The sequence below is a fragment of the Myxocyprinus asiaticus genome, chromosome 29 (assembly GCF_019703515.2).
Source record: "Myxocyprinus asiaticus isolate MX2 ecotype Aquarium Trade chromosome 29, UBuf_Myxa_2, whole genome shotgun sequence".
NCBI lineage: Eukaryota > Metazoa > Chordata > Actinopteri > Cypriniformes > Catostomidae > Myxocyprinus > Myxocyprinus asiaticus.
The window spans coordinates 5,721,701-5,748,404 of record NC_059372.1 but is presented as its reverse complement, the minus strand read 5'-3'; the positions used below and the strand labels follow the sequence as shown (position 1 = coordinate 5,748,404).

Genomic DNA, 26,704 nt, shown 5'->3' with positions numbered 1-26,704 from the left:
TCATATCACATCATTTGAAAGCTTACAACCTCAACTTTAAGGATGAAATGAATGTTTAACCTGTAACCTGTCCTCTCTCTCCATCAGCTCTGTCTTCAGTGACGTCACCTCTTTCTTCAGCTCTCTCATGATGAAAATATAAACACAAACAACACGAACAGCTCTGTAAAACAAAATAAATGTTTCTGAGATGGTATAAATATAAATGTGTGCTTTGTGTTTGGTTTTTATTTTCCTGACAGCAGAAGTATTATCCAATAACAGGCTTTTTCAACATATAATCATTGAAATAATTTACAATCAGTTGATGGATTTAAAGAATCCATATATCAGAAATTAAACATGATATTCTCAGATTTCTGCTTGTTTCTATTGAAACTGAATATTTTAAAGTGTCCACCACAAAACAGCCACATATAAGCGATTATAAGATCCTTTTACAATCATTAAAATGCCAAAGTGAGGAAAAACAACATGCACAGAAAAATACACATGAAAACAAATATAAAATTCACAACTTAAATAAAACACACTGAACATGTACCGCACTGAGTGCTCAAACTGTGAGTTCTTCTTGTGTTTATTGAAGGTTTGCAAAACAACTAATGGCGCTTTCCCGCCAACTACTGGACTGGAGTGTGGATGAGTTTAGGAAAACTCATTTTAGGTGGGATTAAAGGAATATTCCGGGTTCAATACAAGTTCAACTCAATCAGCAGCATTTGTGGCATTATGTTGATTGCCACAAAAATACATTTTAACTTGCCCCACATTTTATATATATATATATATATATATGTATATATATACACACAGTATATAAAAGCAAAAATCTGTGTTACTGTGAGGCATTTACAATGGAAGTGAATGGGGCAAATTTTAACGTTAAAATACAGTTTCAAAAGTATTATATGTCACAAGACATAAACAATATGCATGTTAATATGATTTTAGTGTGATGAAACCGCTTACTAACCTTTTCTGTGTAAAGTTATAGAAAATTTTACAACTTTGACATGACGATGTAACAAACCCTAAAATGACTGTAAAAATGACCATTTAAACAACTTTACAGCTCAAATAATATGCGCATTTTAACAGAATAATTATTGTAAATACATTTATAAAATTAGAAGCTTCACATTTCTGCCTTTAAACCCTTAAAAAATTGCCCTGATTCACTTCCATTGTAAGTGCCTCACTGTAACCTCGATTTTTGTTTTGTTTACTTGCTTTTTTTTTAAAGAAAAGGAGGGACAATTTGAAATACATTTTTGTGGTAATCAACATTATGCCACAAATGCTGTCGCTTGAGATTAACTTGTACTGAACCCGGAATATTCCTTTAAATCATCTTAAACATATGTACGTAGGCATATGTGTGTTATGGCCAATAATGTGACACTAACTTTTTGTCCAGATATATTACATTTCTAAAAAAAATAAAAAATACCTACAAATTCCAATTCACACAAAACAATTACTTGAGTACACTTTTTCTATGATGAGCATATTTTCAATTTCTGAATTCCCTCAGAAAATACAGGTCATCCTGGCTAATATGAAACAGATGAGACGGAAGACACTAGCGTATAGTACACCAATGAATTTCATTGCACTTCACGCTACTCTTTCTTCTTACATAATACAATCATTTAATCTCAAATCAATATTTCATGTGCAATTACATATTTCTTCGGTAAGTAACTGTGTAATAAGCATGATCCATTCTGCATTGGAGAGTCCTGATCATGGTTTATTTTGTGATAAACCCGGCTGACTATACAATTCCTTGCTGATGCAAGAAGATCCAGCAGACAAATGATTACACAACAATCTGACAGAATCTGTTGAAGGAATATAAAACACTTAATTTGTAAAAACTGAATAAATTATATGAACCAGAATAAAATAAACGCACTGAATAAATGCAAAAATAAAACATTTGAATAAACAGATCTAAAGATATACCCGTGAACTAATTCTAGTATTAACTAATAGTACTTTGTCTCTTCTAATGAATGAACTAAAAGTTAGAACCTAGAGTCTGAGGTCTCAGAGAGGCCTTAATGCAGAGAGCGAGAAGACTGACACAATTTTGAGATATTTTGTCAGAACTATACAGGTACAATATAAGTGCAAGAAACACTTCCTTTATAAGTATAAGATGTTTTCTGTGACGCTTACAGTTTCCACTTAAAGAAATAACTCAAGTGTCAGGTCACATTGTTCTAGCCTATTAAGGTGTGAAGAATACAGAAATGTGGATACATGAATAAGATTTCATAACTGATTACAAGTGATTATGCATCATAATATTCCACAAGCAAAATATATATAAAAGGAAATAAAAAGAAATCTGTTAGAAGTGCAGCACTTGCATATCAAACACAAACAGATGAAATTTGTAACCAGCATTACTGTCGTGTTAATATGGTTGCCACTGCTCCATCTTTCAATAAAAATTTATTTGCAAAGCATGAATCATAATGGTCCTTGAAAGAATCCTTAGTGCCTTCAGGAACTTTGTTTACATAAATTGAAACCACTCACTTCTAATGTTGGGATCCTTCGGAAGGCATTGCAGAGATGCAGTTTTTCCAAAACCAAGAACACAACAACGTCTCGGGACCTTATTCAATATCTTAAACTTTTTGTTGGTTAAGAGAATCAGAATCAGAATGAGCTGTATTGCAAAGTATGCTTACACATACAAGGAATTTGTCTTGGTGACAGAAGCTTCCAGTGCACAAACAATACAACAACAAGACAGAGTGTGGGGGAGAGGGCATGGCCGAGCGTTCGTCTGGGGAGAGAGGAAGCGGTAAGGGTTTTCACCTGAGATGAATTACTGCTAATTGTGATTTCTATGTTAACAGTGGGAGGCGGGGAGATAAAAGGCTGCCCAAAACCCCAAAGAGGGAGAGAGAGAGCCCAGCTGACAAGCTGTGTGTGTGTTGGCCGCTGTCGGCTGTTGTGAAGCTTACCATCACGCCTGAGGCGGACATGTTTGATTTATAAATAAAAGTGACATACCTGAGTTGGAATCGCTGTTCCCCGCTTCCTCATTTCATTGAACCTTTACACTGGTGCAGAAACCCAGGATAAAAGAGGAAGAAGGATATGCTGCCATGGTGTCATTGCCGAGAGTGTCTTCAGGTCCCTTGCCAGCATCCACCAGGCCCAACACCAGGCCATCATGGACATGCATGTTGTGCAGCAGTAGCATTTTGAGTTTCTCCTTCAGGCCCAGGAAAGGATCGGTGGGTGCTGCAGAGCTTAGTAACCCAGGGAGTGGCGGCCGCAGCCCGTTCCCCGGCAGCAGCGAACCCTCACGTGCTGCTCACGAAGATGGAGCCTCAAGATGAACCGGAGGCCTACCTCGAGCTCTTTGAGCACACGGCCAAAGCCCTGAGATGGCTGCAGGAACAATGGGCAGTACATCTTCTGCCGCTGCTGACCAGGGAAGCCCAGATCGCGGCGCAACAATTTCCGGTTGCCGACTTACTGGACTACGCAAGGTTGAAGAAGTCAATCCTACAACGGGTCGGCTGCAGCCCAGAAGAGCACCGCCAGTGTTTCCGTTCCTCGATGCTGAGCGAGGTCGGCCGCCCATTTGCCTTTGCTCAGCAGCTCTGTGACACCTACCAGCAGTGGGTGCAGCCCAAGGAAGACAGCGACGCCGATGACGTCATCAGCTTGATGGTGCTGGAGCAACTCATCTCCTGGCTGCTGAAGGGGACGGCCGAGTGGGTCCAGTGCCACTGGCCGGCATCACTGGACGAAGTGGTCCAGCTGGCGGAAGACCATTTGACGGAGTATACTGGGACCGGCATGCCCCACGCCCTTAACCCCCCCCCCCCCGTTGTCTCCTCCCCTGTTCTCTTCCCCCTCCCCTCCATCTGCCCTGTTCCATTTCCCCAGAAACGGAGGAACATTCCCTCAAGACTGGCTCCCCGGTCATGGGGGTTCCCTGCTCTAACAAACCCCGTCTCTCCTCTCTCTTCCTCTCAGGTGGAGTCCGCTGCCACGAGTGTGGGTGGGAGGCCTGGGCCGGTCTGCTGGGTTGCGGGGAGCCAGGTCATGTCCAAGAACAGTGCCCTGTATTGGAGGTGGGGGCCTTGATTCGGATCCCTGACACCCCACAGACCACCCCCGGTTGAGCAGGGACGTACCAAGTACCCGTGAGTATTAAGGGGGGTACATACCAAGCCTTGGTGGATTCAGGTTGTAATCAAACCTCCATTCATCAATGCTTGGTTCAAAACGGGGCATTGGAAACAAATAATCGTGAATATTCATGATTATCCTGTAGTGACTGTCACGATAATGTTCCGGGGACAAAAGCATAATGTTGAGCTGGTGGTCACTCCGTGCCTCACCCATCCGCTATTTTTGGAAACTAACTGGCCAGATTTTCATTTATTATTGAAGGGGCTGTGTACGGATGGGTCCTGTTAGGAAGTGAATCGTGTGGGATGTGCGAAGCTCTGGCTGGGGAGCCGTGTCCTGGACCATCTACGTCTGCTCCGCATCAGGCTGACGCTGGGGAAGGGGAGGTGTCATCCTCCCCCACCCTTAGGGAATTCCCGGTAGAGGATTTCCCTCTATAGCAGTCCTGAGACGAGACCCTGAAACATGCATTTGACCAAGTGATAGTGATTGACGGTCAAAGTCTTCAGCCGGACATTGCACTCACCTATCCATATTTTTCAATTATAAAAGATCAGTTGTATAGAGTGACACAGGACACTCACACAGAGGAAAATGTTATTCCAGGCGGCTCATCATAATTTGATGGCAGGTCACTTGGGACAGGGGAAAATGCCAAGCAGTCTCATGGCCCATTTCTATTGGCTGGGCATTCACGGAGATGTTCGCAGGTGGTGTGAGGCATGCTGTGACTATCAGTTGGTGAATCCGCTGGCCGCTCCTAAAGCGCTGTTGCGCCCTCTTCTGTTGATCGAGGTTATTTTGAGTGAATTGGCATGGACCTCATCAGGCCATTAGGTCGGACAGCACACGGGCATCGCTTTGTGTTAGTCCTGGTGGATTATGCAACGCGATATCCGGAAGCAGTGCCTCTGCGCAACATCTCAGCATGTAGTGTGGCAGTGGCACTCTTCAGAATCATCTCCCGAGTGGGTATTCCGAAAGAAATCCTCACTGATCAGGGCACCACTTTCATGTCATATACACTATGCGAGCTGTATGAATTATTGGGTATTAAATCGATTCGGACAAGTGTGTACCATCCACAAATGGACGGCTTGGTCGAACAATTTAATAAGACCTTAAAAAACAGGATTCGTAAGTTCATGCACGAAGATACTCAGAACTGGGATAAATGGCTTGAACTCCTGTTATTTGCAGTATGAGAGGTCCCGCAAGCCTCCGCTGGGTTTTCCCCATTTTAATTGTTATATGGGTGTAAGCCCCATGGCGTGTTAGACGTCATGAAGGAAAATTGGGAGGAGGGACCTTCACAGAGTAAAAATGAAATTAAATACGTTCTTGACCTGAGAGCAAAACTCAACACACTTGGGCGACTATCACAGGAAAATTTGCTACAGGCTCAAGAATGTCAGTCCCAGCTGTAAAACAGGGGAGCTCGGCTACGGTAATTTGCACTGGGAGATAAAGTACTTGTATTAATGCCCACATCAAGCTCGAAATTACTCGTGAAGTGGCAAGGGCCCTTTGAGGTCACACGGCAAGTTGGGGAAGTCGACTATGAGGTAGTGTGTACGGATAGGGGCGGGGCTCGTCAAATTTACCACATCAACCACTAAAACCATGGAGAGAGGTGGTCCCCGTATCCTTGGTGATGGTAGTTCCGGAGAGAGAAGAGCTCAGTCCAGAGGTGAGTCTAAAAGCCAATCTGTTCACCCCGGTCCCTTGTGGAGACCACCTCTCACATCACAACATATGGAGGTTGCCAGATTGCAAAAGAATTTCTCTGTGGTAATCTCATAAAACACCACATCGAGACAACCCTCAGGGTAGTGGTACGTAGTCGGCCCTATCAGTTACCTGAACACAGGAAGAATTAAAGGCCATGCTCAATATGGGGATAATAGAAGAATCCCATAGCGATGGGCCAGCCCGGTAGTTCTGGTACCTAAGATCGATGGCTCGGTCCGGTTCTGTGTAGACTATGGATAAGTCAACAAGGTGTTGAAATTTGACCCATATCCAATGCCTCATATTGACAAACTGCTCGATCGGTTGGGCACAGCTCACTTTTATTCGACACTGGATTTAACATGGGGATATTGGCAGATCCCCTTAACGCTGATGTCCCATGAGAAAACGGCCTTCTCCACACCGTTTGGGTTGCACCAATTTGTGACCCTTCCATTCGGTTTGTTTGGGGCCCTGGCTACGTTTCAGCATCTTATGGACAGAGTCCTCAGACCGCACGCTGCATATGTCACTGCTTATTTGGATGATATCATTATTTACAGTAATGATTGGCAGCACCACATACAGCATCTGAGGGCCATTCTGAGGTCGCTGCAACAAGCGGGGCTCACAGCAAACCCGAGGAAGTGCACAATTGGGCGGGTGGAGGTACGGTATCTGGGGTTCCACTTGGGTCATGGGCAAGTGCGGCCCCAAATTGATAAAACCGCAGAAATTGCGACATGCCCAAGACCCAAGACCAAAAAGGAGGTGAGACAGTTCCTGGGACTGGCTGACTATTATCAAAGGTTTGTGCCTAATTATTTGAATGTCACCAGCCCGCTGACTGATCTCACTAAAAACAGGGGGCTGGGTGCTGTACTGTCCCAGGTGGTGGAGGGGGAGGAGTGCTCAGTGCTGTACATTAGTCTCTCTCATAGGGAGTTTCTGACTAAGTACAACACCATAGAGGAGTGCTTGACCATCAAGTGGGCAGTCCTCACTCTCTGCTACTATTTGCTGGGACGAGCATTCACCCTTTGTTCGGACAATTCCCCGCTCCAGTGGCTCCACCACATGAAGGATGCCAATGCCCGGATCACTCATTGGTATCTGGCACTCCAGCCATTTAAGTTCGAGGTGGTCCACAGGCTGGGGGCGCAGATGGCTGTCATGGCCTTCCTTTCTAGAAAAGGGGGAGGGAGGGGAGTGGGCAGGCCGGGCTGTTCCCCCAACCTGAGTCGGGTGGTAGGGGTATGTGGGGGTGAGGGCATGGATGAGTGTTCATCTGGGGAGAGAGGAAGCGTTAAGGGTTTTCACCTGTGAAAATGTGTTTACAGTGAAAGGCAGGGAGATAAAAGGCTGTTGTGAAGCTTTACCATCACACTTGAGGCAGACGTGTTTGATTTATAAATAAAAGTGACGTACCTGAGTTGGAATCGCTGTTCCCCACTTCCTCATTTCATTGAACCTTTACACAGAGATAATAAAAAAATATAATAAAATTTATATATATATATATATATATATATATATATATATATATATATATATATATATATATAACAAATATATATAACATATATTTCTAATATGTCTACTTCATGAATAACATGCCCTCAAGCACATCCCTGTTATCTGTTACAGACAGTTTACACGATATAGACGCAAGACACAATGCAACCCTCACAACCTACGGCCACTTTGCACTTCAGCGTCTGCTCCGCTCTCTTTCTCAGTGGGACTGCCAGTCAACTGTGAACAAAGCTGACTTCATTCCAGCCTTCGCCACACAGTCCACTACCCGCTGCTCTCTCCAACAACTTCTCCTTCTCTCACACTCCTCGACACACCAGTAGGGATGGGGGAACAGGTTTGCTCATTCAAAACAACTGGACATTTTCACCACACTCCTCTCTATGTAATAATACTTCTTGAAATACATACTATTACTACAATGCAACCCACAAAAATCCATGTTGTTGTCATCTATCGCCCTCCAAGTCAGCTGGCAAACTTTCTCGAGGAGTTGGATGTCCTGCTGTCCTCCTTCCCGGAAGATGGTAGGCCACTTGTGGTTCTTGGAGATTTCAACATACACCAAGACAAGCCCCAGGCCACTAAACTTCATGCTCTTTTGGCCTCGTTTGACTTGGAAAGACTAAGCACTACAGCAAGTCACAGATCGGGCAACCAGCTGGACCTCATTTTTACATGTAACTGTACCAACTCAAATATTCTTGTTACTCCTTTACATGTCTCTGATCACTACTTTGTTCAATTCAACATGACTCTCCCATCTATATTAAAACAGACTCCGCCTTTGGTTTCCTTTCGCCATAACCTCCATTCTCTTTCACCCTCGCACTTTTCCACTGCTGTCTCTACCTCTCTTCCCACACAAAACGTATTTTCCACCCTGGATGTAAACACTGCCACAGACACACAAACTCTACTTTAACAACCTATCTAGACAGCATCTAACCTCTCTCCTCTAGGCCAGCACGTATGACACCACCCAGCCCCTGGCTCTCTGACATCCTTTGTGAACATTGGACTAACCTCAGGGTGGCTGAGAGGAGATGGCGGAAATCTAAAGATCCAGCAAATCTGGGTAAGTATCAGTCTCTGCTTCCAACTTCTTCAGATAATGTTAAATCTCCAAAAACTTCCTATTACCAGAACATGATCAACACCACCACAGACACTCACAGCTTGTTTAGAACATTCAACACACTTCTCTGTCCTCCCCCTCCACTGCCTGACACATCACTGACAGCAGATGTCTTCGCCACATTTTTTGCTAATAAGGTTACAGCCATCAGCAATACATTCACAGCACCACACCCTGTCAAACACCCACTTACTGTATGCAGCTCTTCTGTCTCTATGTTCTCTCCTCTGACTGACACTGAGGTCTCTAAACTCCTCCTCTCCAACCACCCCACCACCTGTTCCCTTGACCCCATTCCTTCCCACCTTCTCCAGGCCATCAGTCCATCCATCCTACCTGCACTCACACATAATTAACACATCTCTACTTACAGGCATTTTTCCCACTACATTTAAGCAGGCTCGAGTAACCCTGCTGCTGAAAAAACCTGCACTTAACCCCACACAAGTAGAACACTACAGTCTCTCTCATCCCATTCATGGCGAAAACACTTGAAAGAGCAGTTTTCAATCAGATCTCTTCCCATTTCTCACAGAACAAGCTGCTGGATGACAATCAGTCAGGCTTCAAAAGTGGACACTCCACCAAGACTGCACTGCTGTCTGTCACTGAGTCACTGAGACAGGCGAAAGCTGGATCCAGATCATCTATCCTGATTCTACTGGACCTTTCTGCACCCTTTGACACAGTCAACCATCAAATCCTACTCTCCAACCTCTCTACCCTGGGCATCACAGGAACTGTGCTTGACTGGTTTAATTCCTATCTCTCAGGTAGGTCCTTCAAGGTAGCCTGGAGAGGTGAGGTGTCCAAGTCACATCAGCTACTTACTGGGGTACCTCAGGGCTCAGTGCTTGGGCCACTTCTCTTCTCTATATACACAACATCACTGGGACCCATCATTCAGGCACATGGTTTCTCTTACCACTGCTACGCTGATGACACGCAACTCTACTTGTCTTTCCAGACCAACTTCACCACAGTGACTGCTCAAATCTCTTCCTGCCTGGCAGACATCTCGGCCTGGATGAAGGAACACCACCTGCAACTTAACCCAGCCAAGAATGAACTCCTTGTCTTTCCAGCCAACTCTGCTGTTGAACACAACATCACCGTGCGATGGGTGCAACTACAGTAACGCCTTCCAAAATGGTCAGAAATCTAGGGGTAACTATCGATAACAAACTAAATTTCACAGACCACATCTCAAAGACTGCAAGATCATGTAGATTTACACTTTACAATATGAGGAAGATAAGACCCTTCCTCTCTGAACATGCCACACAACTTCTTGTTCAGTCACTTGTCATAACTAGACTGGACTACTGTAACGCTCTCATTGCAGGCCTCCCTGCATGTGCAATTAGACCCCTGCAAATGATCCAGAATGCAGCAGCACGTCTGGTCTTTAATCAACCAAAGAGAGCGCATGTTACACCACTCTTTGTCTCTCTTCACTAGCTACCGGTTGATGCAAGTATCAAGTTCAAGGCTCTGATGCTGGCATACAAAACAGTCACTGGGTCTGCAGAGCTACGCGCCCACTAGAAGCCTGCGGTCAGCTAAGGAACGTTGCCTTGTTGTACCAACACAAAGAGGCACCAAAACACTTTCCCGGACTTTCGGCTTCATCATACCATGTTGGTGGAATGACATTCCCAACTCCATCCATGAAGCTGACTCACTTCCTGTCTTCAAAAAACGGCTAAAAACACATCTTTTCCATGAGCATATAAAAAATAAAAAAAATCCTTGTTGCACTTTAATCTGAAACTTTGTAATATGGCACTTTTCGTACCACTGTCTCCTTAAAATGATTTGCTTATGTGTTCCTCTTTTGTAAGTTGCTTTGGATAAAAGTGTCTGCCAAATGAATAAATATAAGAAGCCTTTACTGCATCAATGCCACAAAAAAGCCCGGTTACAATATGCCCGACAACACCTTGACACGCCTCACAGCTTCTGGCACACTGTAATTTGGAGTGACGAGATCAAAATAGAGCTTTATGGTCACAACCATAAGCGCTATGTTTGGAGAGGGGTCAACAAGGCCTACAGTGAAAAGAATACCATCCCCACTGTGAAGCATGGTGGTGGCTCACTGATGTTTTGGGGGGGGTGTGAGCTCTAATGGCACGGGGAATCTTGTGAAAATTGATGGCAAGATGAATGCAGCATGTTATCAGAAAATGCTGGCAGACAATTTGCATTCTTCTGCACGAAAGCTGCGCATGGGGCACTCTTGGACTTTCCAGCACGACAATGACCCTACGCACAGTCCTGTCTGGTCCAGCGAAGCTGGGTTTGTGCCCATAGGCGATGTTGTTGCTGGTGATGTCTGGTAAGGACCTGCCTTACAATAGGCCTACAAGCCCTCAGTCCAGCCTCTCTCAGCCTATTGCGGACAGTCTGAGCACTGATGGAGGGATTGTGCATTCCTGGTGTAACTCGGGCAGTTGTTGCCATCCTGTACCTGTCCCACAGGTGTGATATTCGGATGTACCGATCCTGTGCAGGTGTTGTTACACGTGGTCTGCCACGGCGAGGATGATCAGCTGTCCTTCCTGTCTCCCTATAGCGCTGTCTTAGTCATCTCACAGTACGGACATTGCAATTTATTGCCCTGGCCACATCTGCAGTCCTCATGCCTACATGCAGCATGCCTAAGGCACGTTCACGCAGATGAGCAGGGACCCTGGGCATCTTTCTTTTGGTGTATTTCAGAGTCAGTAGAAAGGTCTCTTTAATGTCCTAAGTTTTTATAACAGTGACCGTAATTGCCTACCATCTGTAAGCTGTTAGTGTCTTAACGACCTTTCCACAGGTGCATGTTCATTAATTGTTTATGGTTCATTGAACAAGCATGGAAAACATTGTTTAAACCCTTTACAATAAAGATCTGTAAAGTTATTTGGATTTTTACAAAATTATCTTTAAAATACAGTGTCCCGAAAAAGGGACGTTTCTTTTTTTGCTGAGTTTATCTATATATATATGTGTGTGTGTGTGTGTGTGTGTATATATATATATATATATATATATATATATATATATATATATATATATAAATATATACGTATGTACAAATACAAATCTGTTATATACAGGAAGTGCAAGGGAATGTTATGCAGAAGAGGTAAGATATGTTGGATAAATATAAATTGACTAAGCTGTGAATTGCACATAATTATTGCTCAATGGGGAAGTTTTAACTGTTCATGAGATGGATAGCCTGAGGGAAAAACTGTTCTTGTGCCTGACAGTTCTAGTGCTCTGTAGCGCCGGCCAGAAGGCAACAGTTCAACAGGGCTGGGTGAGTGAGGTCCAGAGTGACTTTTCCAGCCCTTTTCCTCACTCTGGAAATATACAGTTCTATCAGGAAGACTCGCAGACTTGAGTGAAATTCAAGATTACATTTATTTGATGAATATAAAACAGAAATGTAATGTCTCTCTTTGGCGTAAGCCCCATATGGTGGTCCGATATCCTGCCGGAGATAGGAGGCAGGGGCGAGGAGCCTACCCCCGTGCAGGACGGGGCTCAACTGGTGGTGGTGGGGTGGTGGAGGATGCCGTGTTAGCACACTGAAACAGCAACGTGATAGATTGTAGATTGAAGCAATGGCTTACATGTGATTGGCTAGGAGTTACCTTGCTAATGGTGCGATGATGTACAGCTGCTAGTCTTGCTGCTAGAACTACAATGTGCTTACATTTCTTGAAAGGGGGCAACCAATAATCCACCCAGCAGTCCGAACTGTCCTTTGTGTCTTCTGATGTCTGATTTCGTAGCTGAACAAAACTAGACAGTTATTGAAGTGCAGAGGACAGACTCAATGACTGCTGAGTAGAACTGTATCAGCAGCGCCTGTGGCATGTTGGACTTCCTCAACTGGCAAAGGAAGTACAACCTCTGCTGAGCCTTTTTCACAGTGGAGTCAAAGTGGGTCTCCCACTTCAGGTCCAGTAAGACGGTAGTGCCCAGGAACCTGAATGACTCCACTGCTGCCACAGTTCAGTTCAGAATGGTGAGCGGGGTCAATGTTGGGGTGTTCCTCCTAAAGACCACTATCATCTCCACTGAGCGTGTTCAGCTCCAGGATGTTTTGATTGCACCAGACAGCCAGCTGTTTAACCTCCCTTCTGAAAACCAAAAACATCCAGTGAGCGGCAGTTCTGTGGACGGAAATGCCTTGTTGATGAGAGAGGTCAACGGAGAATGTTCAGACTGGTTGGAGCTGACAGAAAGGCTAAGGTATCTCAGGTAATCACTCTGTAAGATTGTAGTGAGCAGAATAGCATCTCAGAATGCACAACACGTCCAGCCTTGAGGCTACAACAGCAGTAGATCACGTCCGGTTCCACTTCTGTCAGTCAAGAACAGAAAGCTGAGGCTGCAGTGGGCACAGGCTCACCAAAACTGGACAGTTGAAGACAGGAAAAACGTAGCCTGGTCTGATGAATCTCGATTTCAGATGAGGCACACTGATGGCAGGGTCAGAATTTGGCACTAACAGCATGAATCCATGTACTCCACCTGCCTTGTGTCAACAGACCAGGCTGGTGGCTGTAGAGTGCTGTGGGGAATGTTTTCTTGGCACACTTTGGGCCAGTTACCAATCAGTCATCTCTTGAATTCCACAGCCTATCTGAGTATTGTTGCTGAACATGTGTATCCCTTCATGTCACAAAGCAAAAGTGGTTTTAATCTGGTTTCATGAGCATGACAATGAGTTCAATGTTCTTCAGTGGCCTTCCCAATCACCGGATCTGAATCCAATAGAACAACTTTGGGATGTAGTAGAATGGGAGATTCGCAGCATGAATGTGCAGCTGAAAAATATGCAGAAATTTTGTGATGTAATCATGTCAACATGGACCAGAATCTCAAAGGAATGTTTCCAAAATCTTGTGGAATCCATCTGTGATGAGGAGATGGGCATGGCTGGGCCGTGATGGTACACATCATCTGATCAGCGGGAGAGTGAGAAAAAGGGGAGCCAGAGGTGCCAGTTCGAGAGAGAGGGAGATGCACGCGGCCACATTGCATGTGTGTCTGTGTTTGTTTTAAGTTAAGTTTTATCATTAAACTTTGTTTACTGTTCAGCCGGTTCCCACCTCTTCCTTGCCTGATCCTTTACCTGTTACACCATCCCATGAAGAACTGAGGCTGTTTTAAGAGCAAAGGGAGGCCCTACCCAGTAGTAGTATATTGTTCCTAATAAAGTGCTCAGTGGGTGTTTATGCTAACAGGAAACGCTTCCATTTGCTTGCATCTAATCACAATAACAAAATATGCTTTAAAGTGTGAATAAAAATATGGATGACTATTGTCAATTAGGACAGATATAGATACAGCAAATCCCCACAAGGTGTCAGTGATTGTTTACAGTTCACCTCCAGAGGCTGCGGTCATGCTCTAGAACCCTCCAACACCTTAGGCAAAATAAAAAACTAATGGTTAATTATTGTCATTTATTTTTGTTGATGATGATAGTAATAATCAAAACCTCTAACCCACATTATAAGAGTTGTGGACTGGTTAACGGTCAACAGATAAGACAACAAAAACTGAATTAATATTTGTTTATGTTAAAATACTATTTTAAACCACTCATACAGAAAAGCATCAACAAGTTTTCTGAATTATTACAATTACCTCCCCTAAACTTCTTTTGAACAAGGCCAAACTTTCATCACTGTAGGTGATTTTAGCAAATTACTCTTCTTAAATGATGCTGCCTGTGATTACTTTGGGCAACACCTTTTCATATGAGTCAAGATTGCTTGCTACATTGAAACTTTTCCCACATGAAGAGCAGTGGTAAGATTTTTCACCAGTATGGATTCTCTTGTGTTTTCAGGCTTCGTGCCACAGTGAAACTCTTTCCACAATATGAACACGTGTAAGGTTTCTCTCCAGTATGGATTCTCTTGTGAATACTCAGGTTTTGTGATTTAATGAAACTCTTTCCACAGTGTGAGCACTTGTAAGGTTTCTCTCCAGAATGGATTCTCTTGTGTGTTTTCAGGCTTCGTGCCACAGTGAAACTCTTCTCACAGTGTGAGCACTTGTAAGGTTTCCCTCCAGTATGGATTCTCTTGTGTGTTTTCAGGCTTCATGCCAGAGTGAATTAAAGGGGTCATGTCATGAGGAATAAAAATGTCCTTGATATTTTGACATAGAAGAGGTCTTTTTTACTATAAAACATACTGTAAATTTCAGAACTCAAAAATTAATACCCAATGCAATTAAAACATTTATTGAAACCAAGCTGCAAAAATGCCTTGTTCTCTACTTCCATGATTACCCAACGTCACGTGGGGTACATTAATTCAAGACCGCTTCTACAGCTCAAAAACAGCAACACCTACTTTGACATCAATGCACCCTTGGCCCCGCCCACTGGTGCTTCAGTTCGTCAACTGAGAGAAAGGACAAATATGGCCTAACTATTCCTGAACACCAAAGGGGACCCATCTGGACTATTTAAAAATATCTTGTAAAAATTTTAATTGCATAAGGTGCACCCTTGTATCTCTAGATGCAGACTTGACATTTTTTAGAATCCTTGCCCACACTCCCTCCTCCAATACCACATTTAAATCTTTCTCCCATAATCTCTTGAGAAAAGTTGAAGCTCCGTCCCCCAGACTCTGAATGAGCAGGGAGTAATACACTGATGCCTCGTGACCTTTTCTGAAAGCCGTAATCACCTCTCCCAGAGTATCTGCCACTTTAGGGGGGTGCGTGCCACTCCCAAAAACAATACAGAGCAGGTGGCACAGCTGTAAATACCTATAGAACTGAGATCTGGGAATCCCAAAATGTTGAACCAAATTTTCAAAAGATCTCAACACTCCACTCTCATATAGGTCACCGAGTGTATTAACCCCCCTCACAATCCAGTCTGACCAGCAGAAAGGGGACTTATCAATACATAATTTAGGGTTCAGCCATATGCTCGAGGCAACGTTTAAATAAATGTCCGAATTAAACACTCTGGACACTTTTGTCCATACCGAGTGCAAATGCGAGATAACGGGGTGTAATTTAACTTTTCCAACTAGTTTGATAGACAGGCTTTGCAATGGCAAAATAGGGGCAAGAACTTCCTGTTCAATACAAAACCAGCGAGGGGCTCTCTCAGGTAGAAGCGACCAATGAGTCAAATGTCTGAGACCGAATGCATAATAATAAAACAAAATCTTGGGTAGGCTAAGCCCTCCTTTGTCAATCGGTCTATGTAACTTATTAAAATGTAATCTAAGATGCTTACTATTCCAAATGATGGACTTCGCTATGCTATCAAATTGCTTGAAGTAAGAGAGGGGGACATCTATAGGGAGAGATTGTAACAGGTAGTTAAATTTTGGAATTCAATTCATTTTAATAACATTAATCTTCCCAATCATCGATAAACGTAATGAAGCCCACCTGCCCACATCGCTCGAAAAACGTTTTATTAAGGGGTCAAAATTAACTCTAACTAAATCAGACAAATTTGCTGGGAATAAAATGCCCAAATACTTAATGCCCTGTTTAGGCCACTGGAAGGTGCCCGACTGGAAAGCAGTTACTGGGTAGTACACTGTCAGAGCCAAAGCTTCGGATTTAGACCAACTGACTCTGTATCCCGAGAACTTAGAAAAGTAATTAATAATTCTGTGGAGGCAAGGTATAGATCTAGTAGGGTCAGAGACGAATAATAAAATATAATCTGCGTAAAGCAAAAGCTTATGTGCCACACCTCCCGCCACCACCCCTGGAAAATCATCCTCTTTTCTTTTCATGGCTGCTAATGGTTCCAGGGCAAGACAGAACAATAATGGGGGAAGGGGCAACCCTGTGGGGTGCCCCTATCCAGAGTAAAATAATCGGAAATTAATCAATTTGTTTGTACCGCTGCTACAGGGTGTCTATAAAATAACTTGATCCATCCAATAAAAGTATTCCCGAACCTGTGTATTTCCAAAATCTGAAAAAGATGATCCCATTCTACCATATCAAATGCCTTTTCGGCGTCAAGTGAGATGGCAGCGACCGGAGTCTGATCATTCGCCACTGACCACATGATATTGATGAAATGCCTAATGTTATAAGAAGAGCTGCGGCCCTGAATAAACCCCATCTGATCTATATGTATAAGAGATGTCATAACTTAATCGGTTAGCCAGAATTTTTGACAATATTTTTACATCTAGCTGGTTCAGGGAAATCGGACTGTAACTCTTACACTCGGTTGGATTTTTGTCCTTTTTAAGAATCAGACCGATCCGGGCTTGTGTCATGGTTGGTGGAAGCTTTCCATTCTTTAATGATTCCATATAAACTTCTAACAAAAGTGGAGCCAATTCTGTAGCATAAAATCTAAAAAAATTCAGCGGCAAAACCATCTGGCCCTGGAGCCTTGCCTGTAGGCAAGGCCTCAATTACCTCGCCGAGCTCCTCCAAGGTTATCTCAGAATCAAGAGAATTTTTTGCTCAGTCGTCAGTTTAGGGAGTTCTAATGGTTCCACAAAATTTCTAATATCTTCATCGGTAGATGAAGATGTGGAACTGTAAAGATCCAGATAGAATTCTTTAAAAGCATTATTAATATCAATGGCAGATTTCACTGAGGGAATGGTAGAAAAAGACTCTCTCTCTGCTTTATATATCTAGGCAAAAGCTTTCTTTGCTTTGTCCCCCGACTCAAAATATGATTGTCTTGCCCTGAATAGCCAAAACTCCACCTTCCGCAACAAAATAGTATTATATCTGTATTTCAATCGGGTCAATTCTCTGAGGCCATCAGACGATATTCGGTGCTTCAGCTCTGCCTCTGCACTTTTAATATTCCCTTCCAATTCCACGAGTTCTTGTGCTTTGGATTTTTTGATGAGGCATACTGTATGATCCGACCCCTAAGAACCACCTTAAGTGCCTCCCTGAGGACTAGTTGGTCTCCATATAAACATTGATTTCAGTCTTTAACATTTGTTGAAAAGCAGGATTTTGCAAAAGGGATACATTAAAGTGCCAACTATATGATTTCTTTTTCTCCTTATGTGGCAACATCTCTAAACTCACCAGGGCATGATCTGAGACTAAGAGGTTTCCAATTGAACAATCAACAACAGATGAAATGAGGGACTTAGATATAAAAAAATAATAATAATAATCTATTCTAGAATAAATCTTATGTACTGATGAAAAAAATGTATAGTCCCCCCAGATGAGTTTAAAAGTCTCCAAATACCTGTAAGACCAAGATTTTTACACATCCTTTGAAGTGTCAATGTTGCTCTATGGGGCTTACACACTTTTGCTTCACTATGATCAAGGACTGAGTCCATCAATAGATTAAAGTCTCCTCCCAATATTATATCATGAGGGGTGCCAGCGGCTTGCAGCATAGATCTATAAAAAAGCCCTGATCATTAGCGTTAGGTGCGTAAATATTAGCCAAAATCAACCTTTGCCCCTGAATTTCTGCTAAAACTATAATGATTCTTCCTAATTTATCTTTAATCTGTTTGAGACATTTGAATTGTAGATGTTTACTTATCAGTGTAATGACTCCCCTGCTCTTACTCAAACCAGCACTAAAGAAAAAATGTCCACCCCATATCTTCCCAAATTTTTCAGATTTCTTCGGGGAAAGATGCATTTTTGAAGAAACACTATATCATATTTCTTACGTTTAAGAAAAGAAATAACCTTCCTTCTTTTTATGGGGTGCCCCAACCCATTCACATTACACGTGGAGAGAGACAATCCACTCATATTAGCATTTGACTTTTTGACATGTTAGAAAAAATAGATTGTGTGTCAAAAATAAAATTATAAAGACCACATTCCCCATTAGTGCAACAATCAAACCCCGAACTTCCCCCCGAACCAAACAAACAGAAAAAAGAAAAACACGCGCATTAACCCCGCGCACGACAGCGCCAACCGGTGTCCATCCCTCTAAACTCAAACAGTCCATGTACGCCTACGAGAGTCCCCACGACATCTTTGCTGTCGGATTGCTCAAGTCCAGTGCTTCTGTACAAATTTCGTGAGGCAGAATTGAATAACTACAAACTCCAGCCAATAGGCAGAATAAACACAAAGAATGTGTAGATTCATTCACAAAACTGTATCGAAGGTGTGCTCCTCCACAAAACAAACTTCAGCCACAAGCGGAACAAGTACACACACAAAAAAAAAAACATTCAGTTTCCTCAGACAGTCAAATGAATGTTCAGTGAGCCGGCTGTTCATGAATGCACCAGATGACCTAATCCTTCCAATATCCTGCAAAAAATACTCCACAAAACAAACTCCAGCCAATAGGAGGCATAAGCACAAAGAATGAGCAGATTCATCCACAACTGTCCCGAAGGAGTGTTATTCCACAAAACAACCGCTAGGTGGAACCAGCACAAAAAGAAACAAGAAAGGCGCCCAGCTTCCTCGGACAGTCAAGTGAATGTTCAGCGAGACAAGCTCACTTGGGGGCAACGTGAGAAACACCATGACATCCTCAGTCCATTGATTTTATGAAAGACATCACTTGTGGGCATGTAAATATTTTGCGGCCATCCTTAGTATCTAGTATCAATTTGGCCAAAAACATCAGTGCAAAAGCGATCCTCCGTCGATGCAAGAGTTTCTTTAAGGAGTGTTACTACACAAAACAAACTCCAGCCATTAGGCGGAACCAACACAAAAAGAAACAAAATGGCGCTCAGATTCCTCAGACAATCAAATGTATATTCAGCGAGTCAAGTTCACTTGGGGGCCACATGAGAAACACCAAATGGCTTACCCCATTGTCTCTATGAAAGACAATGCTTGCTGTGGACATGTAAATATTTTGCGGCCATCCTTAGTATCTGTTCTCAATTTGGCCAGAAACATCAGTGCAAAAGCGATCTTCCATTGATGTAAGAGTTTCTTGCATTCCTTGAATCGATCACGTTTCTCTCTTGTCGAATTCGCAAAGTCTGGGAACAAGAAAATGCTGTGGTTTTTCCAAGAAAGCTTTCCTTTACTCCTCGCCTCGCATAACACGAGATCTTTATCGGATGATCTCAGAAATTTGGCCAGAATTGATCGGGCCTGTCTCCCTCAGTGGATCTGCGAGCAGGGACTCTGTGAGCTCACTCGATTTCCAGCTTATGGCCTGTTATGCCGAGCAGACTCGCGAAGAGCTTGTCTAGGAATTTCACCATATCTCGACCTTCTTCATGCTCAGGAATTCCAACAATTCAGACATTGTTTCATCGATTACAATTCTCAAGGTCTTTCAGTTTTTCCCAAACGTGCTGCAAATCTACTTTGGTCGCTAGCAGATTAGCAGCTAATTCCCTCTCCGATGACTCCAGATAATCGATCTGTTTCTCAACGTCCCTGATTCTTGTAACCAATTCAGAGAATTTCGCCTCCATCGCCGTAATCGATCGACGTATTACAGCAAGATCTTCCAGGTCCACTACAACTTTCGTCAGCATTACAGACATGCTGGACAGTTGCCGCTGGATTTCTCCTGCCGCACCGTCCAAACTGAGTCCCTGGTCATGCAAGTGTCTTTTAATGTCTCTAGAGCCCGAGGATTTTGAATTCTTCGTCATGTTGACTTCTTAGAACAGTTATGTAGCAGGATGTATTGAATCTCACCGGTTTATAACATAAAAAGAATTAAAAACTAGCAAATTGAGCAGAGCTCATCATTCACACGTCCTACCCTCATATGGCACCACGCGACTCTCTCATCTGCACTATTTTTAATTGTTAATGTATGAAAACATGCGCTGGATGGACGTCTTTGACCATTTCGATGCATTTCCGGTGATGTGCATTTCAGTGCAGGATGATACTGGAAACTGGATGTATCTTCAGCGTATTTCAGCGTGGATATCATGTTTTTCATATCAGCGTGGATTGCATGTGAACAGTCATAAAACAATTCAAAGTTTGCAAAGGAATTGTTATTGAAGGACGGAACAGTTAAAAACACTTGGACCCGATGCAAAATAGTAAGTAAACAGTTACATTCATGAAGAACCGTGTGTGGGTGGGGCTTAAACTGGAATTGTGTCAAAACTAAATGAAACGCCCATTTTTAAGTATTGCTCTTACATTTATAGTTTCTGTTAATAAAATATGCCTTGTGGGGCCTGGGTAGCTCAGCGAGCAAAGACGCTGACTACCACTCCTGGAGCCGCAAAGTTCGAATCCAGGGCATGCTGGATCCAGCCAGGTCTCCAAAGCAACCAAATTGGCCCGGTTGCTAGGGAGGGTAGAGTCACATAGGGTAACCTCCTCATGGTCGCAATAATGTGGTTCTCACTCTCGGTGGGGCGCGTGGTGAGTTGTGCGTGGATGCCACGGAGAATAGCGTGAAGCCTCCACACGCGCTATGTCTCCATGGTAACTCGCTCAACAAGCCACGTTATAAGATGCGTGAATTGATTGTCACAGACACAGAGGCAACTGAGATTCGTCCTCCACAACCCGGATTGAGGCGAGTCACTACGCCACCACGAGGACTTAGAGCACATTGGGAATTGGGAATTCTAAATTGGGGAGAAAAAGAGAAAAAATAAAAATAAAGAAAAGACCATGAGCCTGTGTTTTCTTTTATATTATTTATAATACGCATCATATTTTATAATATACCTGCTATTCCTAATGTTGTTAATGTACAGTTAATTCTGTTTAGCTATTGTTAGAATGTTAAAGTCTTGATTACTGTTATGGTCTCTGTTACTGTCTTTGTTACCTTTTCCAAATAGATTTTTTTGGATGGTTATAATATTTATTATTGTTATTATTATGCATTGATGATCAAACGTGCCATGCATAACTTAAAAAAATCCTTTTATCTTCTTGATATCTCATACTGCATCCCATGTTTCTAGGGTACAGTAATGTTTTGACAGAAGTTCATGTTAGAGCACATATAACTTTATTTCTGTTATGACTTAATTGACAGTAATAACAAATTATGAACTAAAACGCGTTGGCTGTTTAAAGACATTTGTTTCTTTTAGAGCTAAAAAATTTAGAACTAACAAGTTTTTCGTGGAGGTTTTATTGTTGGTAAAGATTTGAAAAGTATTGTTGTTATTATTAATAATGCATACAATATGAGTGATTGATTATTGCCTAATTGATAACTTAAATTTATGTTTTTATTGTAGGCCACTCCCATCACTGCCATTTTATTGGTAGCAAGCCAAGTAATGTGTAACAGAAGAACCAATGTTACGCATGGTATATCTAACTACGTTCAGCAATTGACTACATTTGTCACAAATAACAACATTTAAACATAGGCATCATTTATGGGTGTAATGGGTGGGACATGTCCTTAACACTTCTTGCCTTTGCCAATTTTGTCCCCACAACTTCTTGAAATAGCTTTAAGTGCAGAAGAAACATTGCCAGTTCTTGAGCAGGAGTTTCCATTTCACTTGTGTGTGATACTAACTGGCGGTATGGCCCTATAATGTGTTACTTTGAACGGTTTGATGAACCATGAATTATGAGAACACAAATCATAGCAAGTGATTAAAGGCCAATATCGATAATTGACCGGATTGATCAGGGCATCACAAATAATTTAGCCCATTCAAAACAAAAAATGTAGCCCATTCCAACAAAAATGACTGTAAATCTTCTGAATTAATACAAAGAATTTCTTAAATATCCTTTGTTATTGTCTGATTGTTGCTGCCCTTTGGGGGAAATTCCATATTTGGGTTTATCTGAATTTCAAACTATTGGCTTGATCTTGTTAGAACTTAAGATGATTTTTGCTCACTGTGACTACTTGGGCAATTCTTTTTTAAATGTTTCTGTAGAGTACTTGCTGTGCTGAAACTTTTCCCACATGAAGAACAGCAGAGAAAACCAGGAGACTTGGATAAATCTTCAGCAGTATTCTTTATTGCAGAAGACCAAGAGCATCAGTCTACATCTCCGAACGTGCTGTCTTTCGCTGCAGTCATCAAGTCTGACTTAGAGAGGCATACATTGTATTTCATAGGCATTCAGGCGGCAGTACTTCCAGATGTCGACAAAGGTTTCAAGGTTAAACAAAATATCCAATGGGCGAAGACTCTGAATTCAACCAGCCCTAATCTAATTAACAAAATTGTATCGTCCAAATGGCTTGAGAGACATTCACACCTTGGCATTGCATTCACCTCAGAAAGTAACTGAAACATAAACAATGATGACTGAGCCATCAAGAGACAAAAAGGGGATAGACCTAGTTAGCATGAGAAACATGTCTTCATTCACATACACTAACAGGATGCAGCCATTGATAGATGATCTCCAAGAATCACAATACCAAAAACCTTGAAAGCCCAATACAATGTGAATCACTTGAGTCTTTCATGTGATGTTACATGAAAGACATTGGACTACCTGATCTTATAGACACTTAAATTTGCAATCCCACACATTTCTCTCCAGTATGGATTCTCTTGTGCATTTTCAGGTATTCTGAGAGACTGAAACTCTTTTCACAGTATGTGCACTTTTTTCTCCAGTATGAATTCTCTCATGTGTTTTCAAGCTTTGCGACCGAGTGAAACTCTTTTCACAGTGTGAGCACTTGTAAGGTTTTTCTCCTGTATGAATTCTCTCATGTGTTTTCAGGTTTTGTGACTGACTGAAACTCTTTTCACAGTGTGAGCACTTGTGAGGTTTTTCTCCAGTATGAATTCTCTCGTGTGTTTTCAGGTTTTGTGACTGATTGAAACTCTTTTTACAGTGTGAGCACTTATGAGGTTTTTCTCCAGTATGGATTCTCTCATGTGTTTTAAGGTTTTCTGACTGATTGAAACTCTTTTCACAGTGTGAGCACTTGTAAGGTTTTTCTCCAGTATGGATTCTCTCGTGTGTTTTCAGGTTTTCTGAGTGATTGAAACTCTTTTCACAGTGTGAGCACTTGTAAGGTTTCTCTCCAGTATGGATTCTCTCATGTGTTTTCAGGTGTTCTGACTGAGTGAAACTCTTTCCACAGTGTGAGCACTTGTAAGGTTTCTCTCCAGTATGAATTCTCTCGTGTTTTTTCAGGTCTTGTGACTGAATGAAACTCTTTCCACAGTGTGAGCACTTGTAAGGTTTTTCTCCAGTATGAACTCTCTCGTGTTTTTTCAGGTCTTGTGACTGAATGAAACTCTTTCCACAGTGTGAGCACTTGTAAGGTTTTTCTCCAGTATGGATTCTCTCGTGTGTTTTCAAGCGTTCTGACTGAGCGAAACTCTTTCCACAGTGTGAGCACTTGTAAGGTTTCAGTCCAGCATGAATTTTTTGGTGCCGTTTCAAGTTGTTGACTTTCATAAAGGTCTTCCCACATTCAAAGCACATATGGGCCCCGGCACAGATATCTATTTCCTGATGCTCTTTAAAATGGGACAGGCGTGCAAAACTACTTTCACAAAATGAACACTTATAAGGCTTCTCATTTGCATGTGTATTCAGATGTTGTTTTAGGCCTGTATCCAACACAAATGTTTTACCACACTCATCACATTCAAATGGTCTTTCTCCGGAGTGACAACAGAAATGATTCTTGAGATGGCCTGCATATGCAAAACTTTTACCACATTGATGGCACGTGTAAGGCCTCTCTCCTGTGTGAACTCTCATGTGTGAATTAAGGTTTCCTTTACTTCTGAAACTTTTTCCACACTGATGGCACATGTAAATTTTCTCTCCAATGTGAACTCTCATGTGTACATTAAGCTGGCTTTTATATGCGAAACTTTTTCCACACTGAGAACAAGTGGAAGATTTCTTGGCTGCTCTTCTTTGTGGCTTTTTTAGAGTTAATTTTTTCTTAGTCTTTGAGAAACTCAAAGACTTTTTATGTGAAGTTGTAAAATCATGATGTTTCTGATACTGAAGTTTTTCCTCCACATCATTCAGTTTTTGATGTTCCTCTTTCACTTCCATCAGCTCTACAATGAACACAGTAAATTGACAAAAATCAATTCAAGAGGGACAAATGTGAAACATTAATTGACAACAATCAAATGACAAACAACCATTTAACCCTAATTTAATGGCAGAACACAAATGTCCAGTAATGGTTTAAGTATTCATAAATATTTCCTCAAATTAATATGGGTATTTCCATTATAATGTCGATTCTGCTCACTTACGAAAGAAATTCTCTCATAGTTAAACAAGGAGCCTTCTAACTTTGTGCATTAAGAAAATATCAATTTTACAAATGTAACTTAGTTTTTCATCATATCACATTTGACCTTTTATTAATTATGTAATCCATGTGTGTTGAAATTTCATATTCATATACAGTTACATTTGACTACATGCATAATTTTTTACTATTTACAAGTATTTACACTGATTTGTAGAACATGTGCTAAAACAGTGGTTCTCAACCAGGGGGCCGGGACCCACTAAGGGGCCTCAGCACACTTCCAAGGGGGACTCAAGATGACTTAAATTAATTTAAAATAAGAAATATTAAAATAAATACAACTTAATTAAAATGCTAAAAAATACATTAAGATGTATGCCTACAAATTATAAACAGACTCTTTCTAAAACTTCTAGAATCAAAAATGATCCATGATTAATTATTTTAATCAGACACGTCTAGTTTTGGCCGAAGGGGCCTTCAAATGTTGTCTTGGACAGTGGGGGTCCTTGGAGTCAAAAAGGTTGAGAACCACTGTGCTAAACCATGTACTGTCTCTTTAAAAAAAGCAGCAGTTTAGTGAGCGTCTCAGAAGAGTTTTGTTTGAGTGCACATTAACGAGACTGGAGTCCCACGGCTTCTGTACCACACTCATACTGTGTGTGATTACTAGAGATCGATCGATATTGATTTTTACTACCGATATGAAACTGATTATTTGTATGTTTGCATGTCTGATAACAGATAGGCAAAACCTGCCATGGGAGATTTATCCAAAGTGGACTTACACAGGACACCTTCATATGCCTGTCTGGATTTAAATGTTTTTCTACATAAACACGCAGACAGGCATGTTTGACCGCTTGATACATATATCGGGACACTTTTAAAAGACGCGGTGTCAAGTTACAACTCTGCGCCATTTCCAGTTCTTGGTGTATGAAAACATGATGTAATGATACTGGAAACTGGATGTGTTTTCGGCGTATTTTAGAGTGGGTTATATGTTTGGCTCATATCATACCAGTTATAAAATGATTCAAGCTTTGCAAAGGAACTGTTATTGAAGGATGGGGCAGTTAAAACACTTGGACGCAATCACAAAAACCGTGAGGAAATGGTTTCATTCATGAATATTTCATATGTCATGACTGTGTGATAGTTTATGGTGCTGACACACTGTTTACACCAGGCACAACATCCTTTGATGTGACGCAATGGAACGGCTTGAGGCTGTCTACACCGTGCACGTCAACACAAACTTTCTAAACCGTTTATCTGTGTTGTTGGCAGTAGTAGCGCCACCGCATGCAGTGCAAAATGAAATGGGAGATCTGTTTACTGTCGGCGCAATGGACGCTTCCATGGTAGACAGCATCGTTAATTATAAAGGGTTCTATTGCTTTTGACGCGACTCTTGTGTCTGGTGTAGACAGGGTGTGAATGTTAACAGTTGTGCATGAGATGAACAGTTTAATATATTCAAATGCAATGTGTTGGATGTGCATTATGTGTAAACCCTGACATTTATTTTTATAATGTTATTAAGCTGGTTCATTCTCTTCTGACTGAGTTTCAAAAATGGCTCTATTCGAGGGGCTGCACGATGTAAGCAATCATAACAGTGGGCGTTTACACTGAAGTTTTAAGGAGGCGCTTAGGCCAAAACTGAGTCTTTCAGACAAGAGAGCCAGAGACGGCGCAAAATGAGCATATATTACTAAATTATGACTGTTTTAACACAAAAACAAAAAACCTTACTAACATTATCAGTGGACCTCAGGGAAGATAATAAAACTATATATATATAAAAAGAGCATTTCATGACCCCTTTAAGAGGACCCTACAGAGAAAAAAATCAGCAAAATTATTATATTACAACTATAATAACATACCATGTTTTTTGTATATAATAACAACAGCAGCAGTAGCAGCAACGTCAATAATAGGCAAAACAAATTGAAAACGTC

General features: G+C 41.9%; 2 protein-coding genes across 2 annotated transcripts in view; both read right to left on the bottom strand.

The window, feature by feature from the left end:
- The window catches only part of LOC127420311 (zinc finger protein ZFP2-like), a 28,039-nt gene extending 27,456 nt beyond the window's left edge, over positions 1-583 (bottom strand). Inside the window, exons 1-2 of the mRNA XM_051662510.1 lie at positions 545-583; positions 61-163 (exon numbers count right to left, since the gene is read on the bottom strand). Of these exons, the coding sequence (XP_051518470.1) occupies positions 61-129 (69 nt within the window). The 5' untranslated portion in view covers positions 130-163; positions 545-583. The remainder of the gene's footprint in view (positions 1-60; positions 164-544) is intronic.
- A 21,761-nt stretch (positions 584-22,344) lies between these two features.
- Positions 22,345-26,704, bottom strand: part of LOC127420192 (zinc finger protein 850-like) — a 296,445-nt gene continuing 292,085 nt past the window's right edge. The window contains exon 10 of the mRNA XM_051662245.1: positions 22,345-24,528. Within this exon, the coding sequence (XP_051518205.1) occupies positions 23,057-24,528 (1,472 nt within the window). The 3' untranslated portion in view covers positions 22,345-23,056. The remainder of the gene's footprint in view (positions 24,529-26,704) is intronic.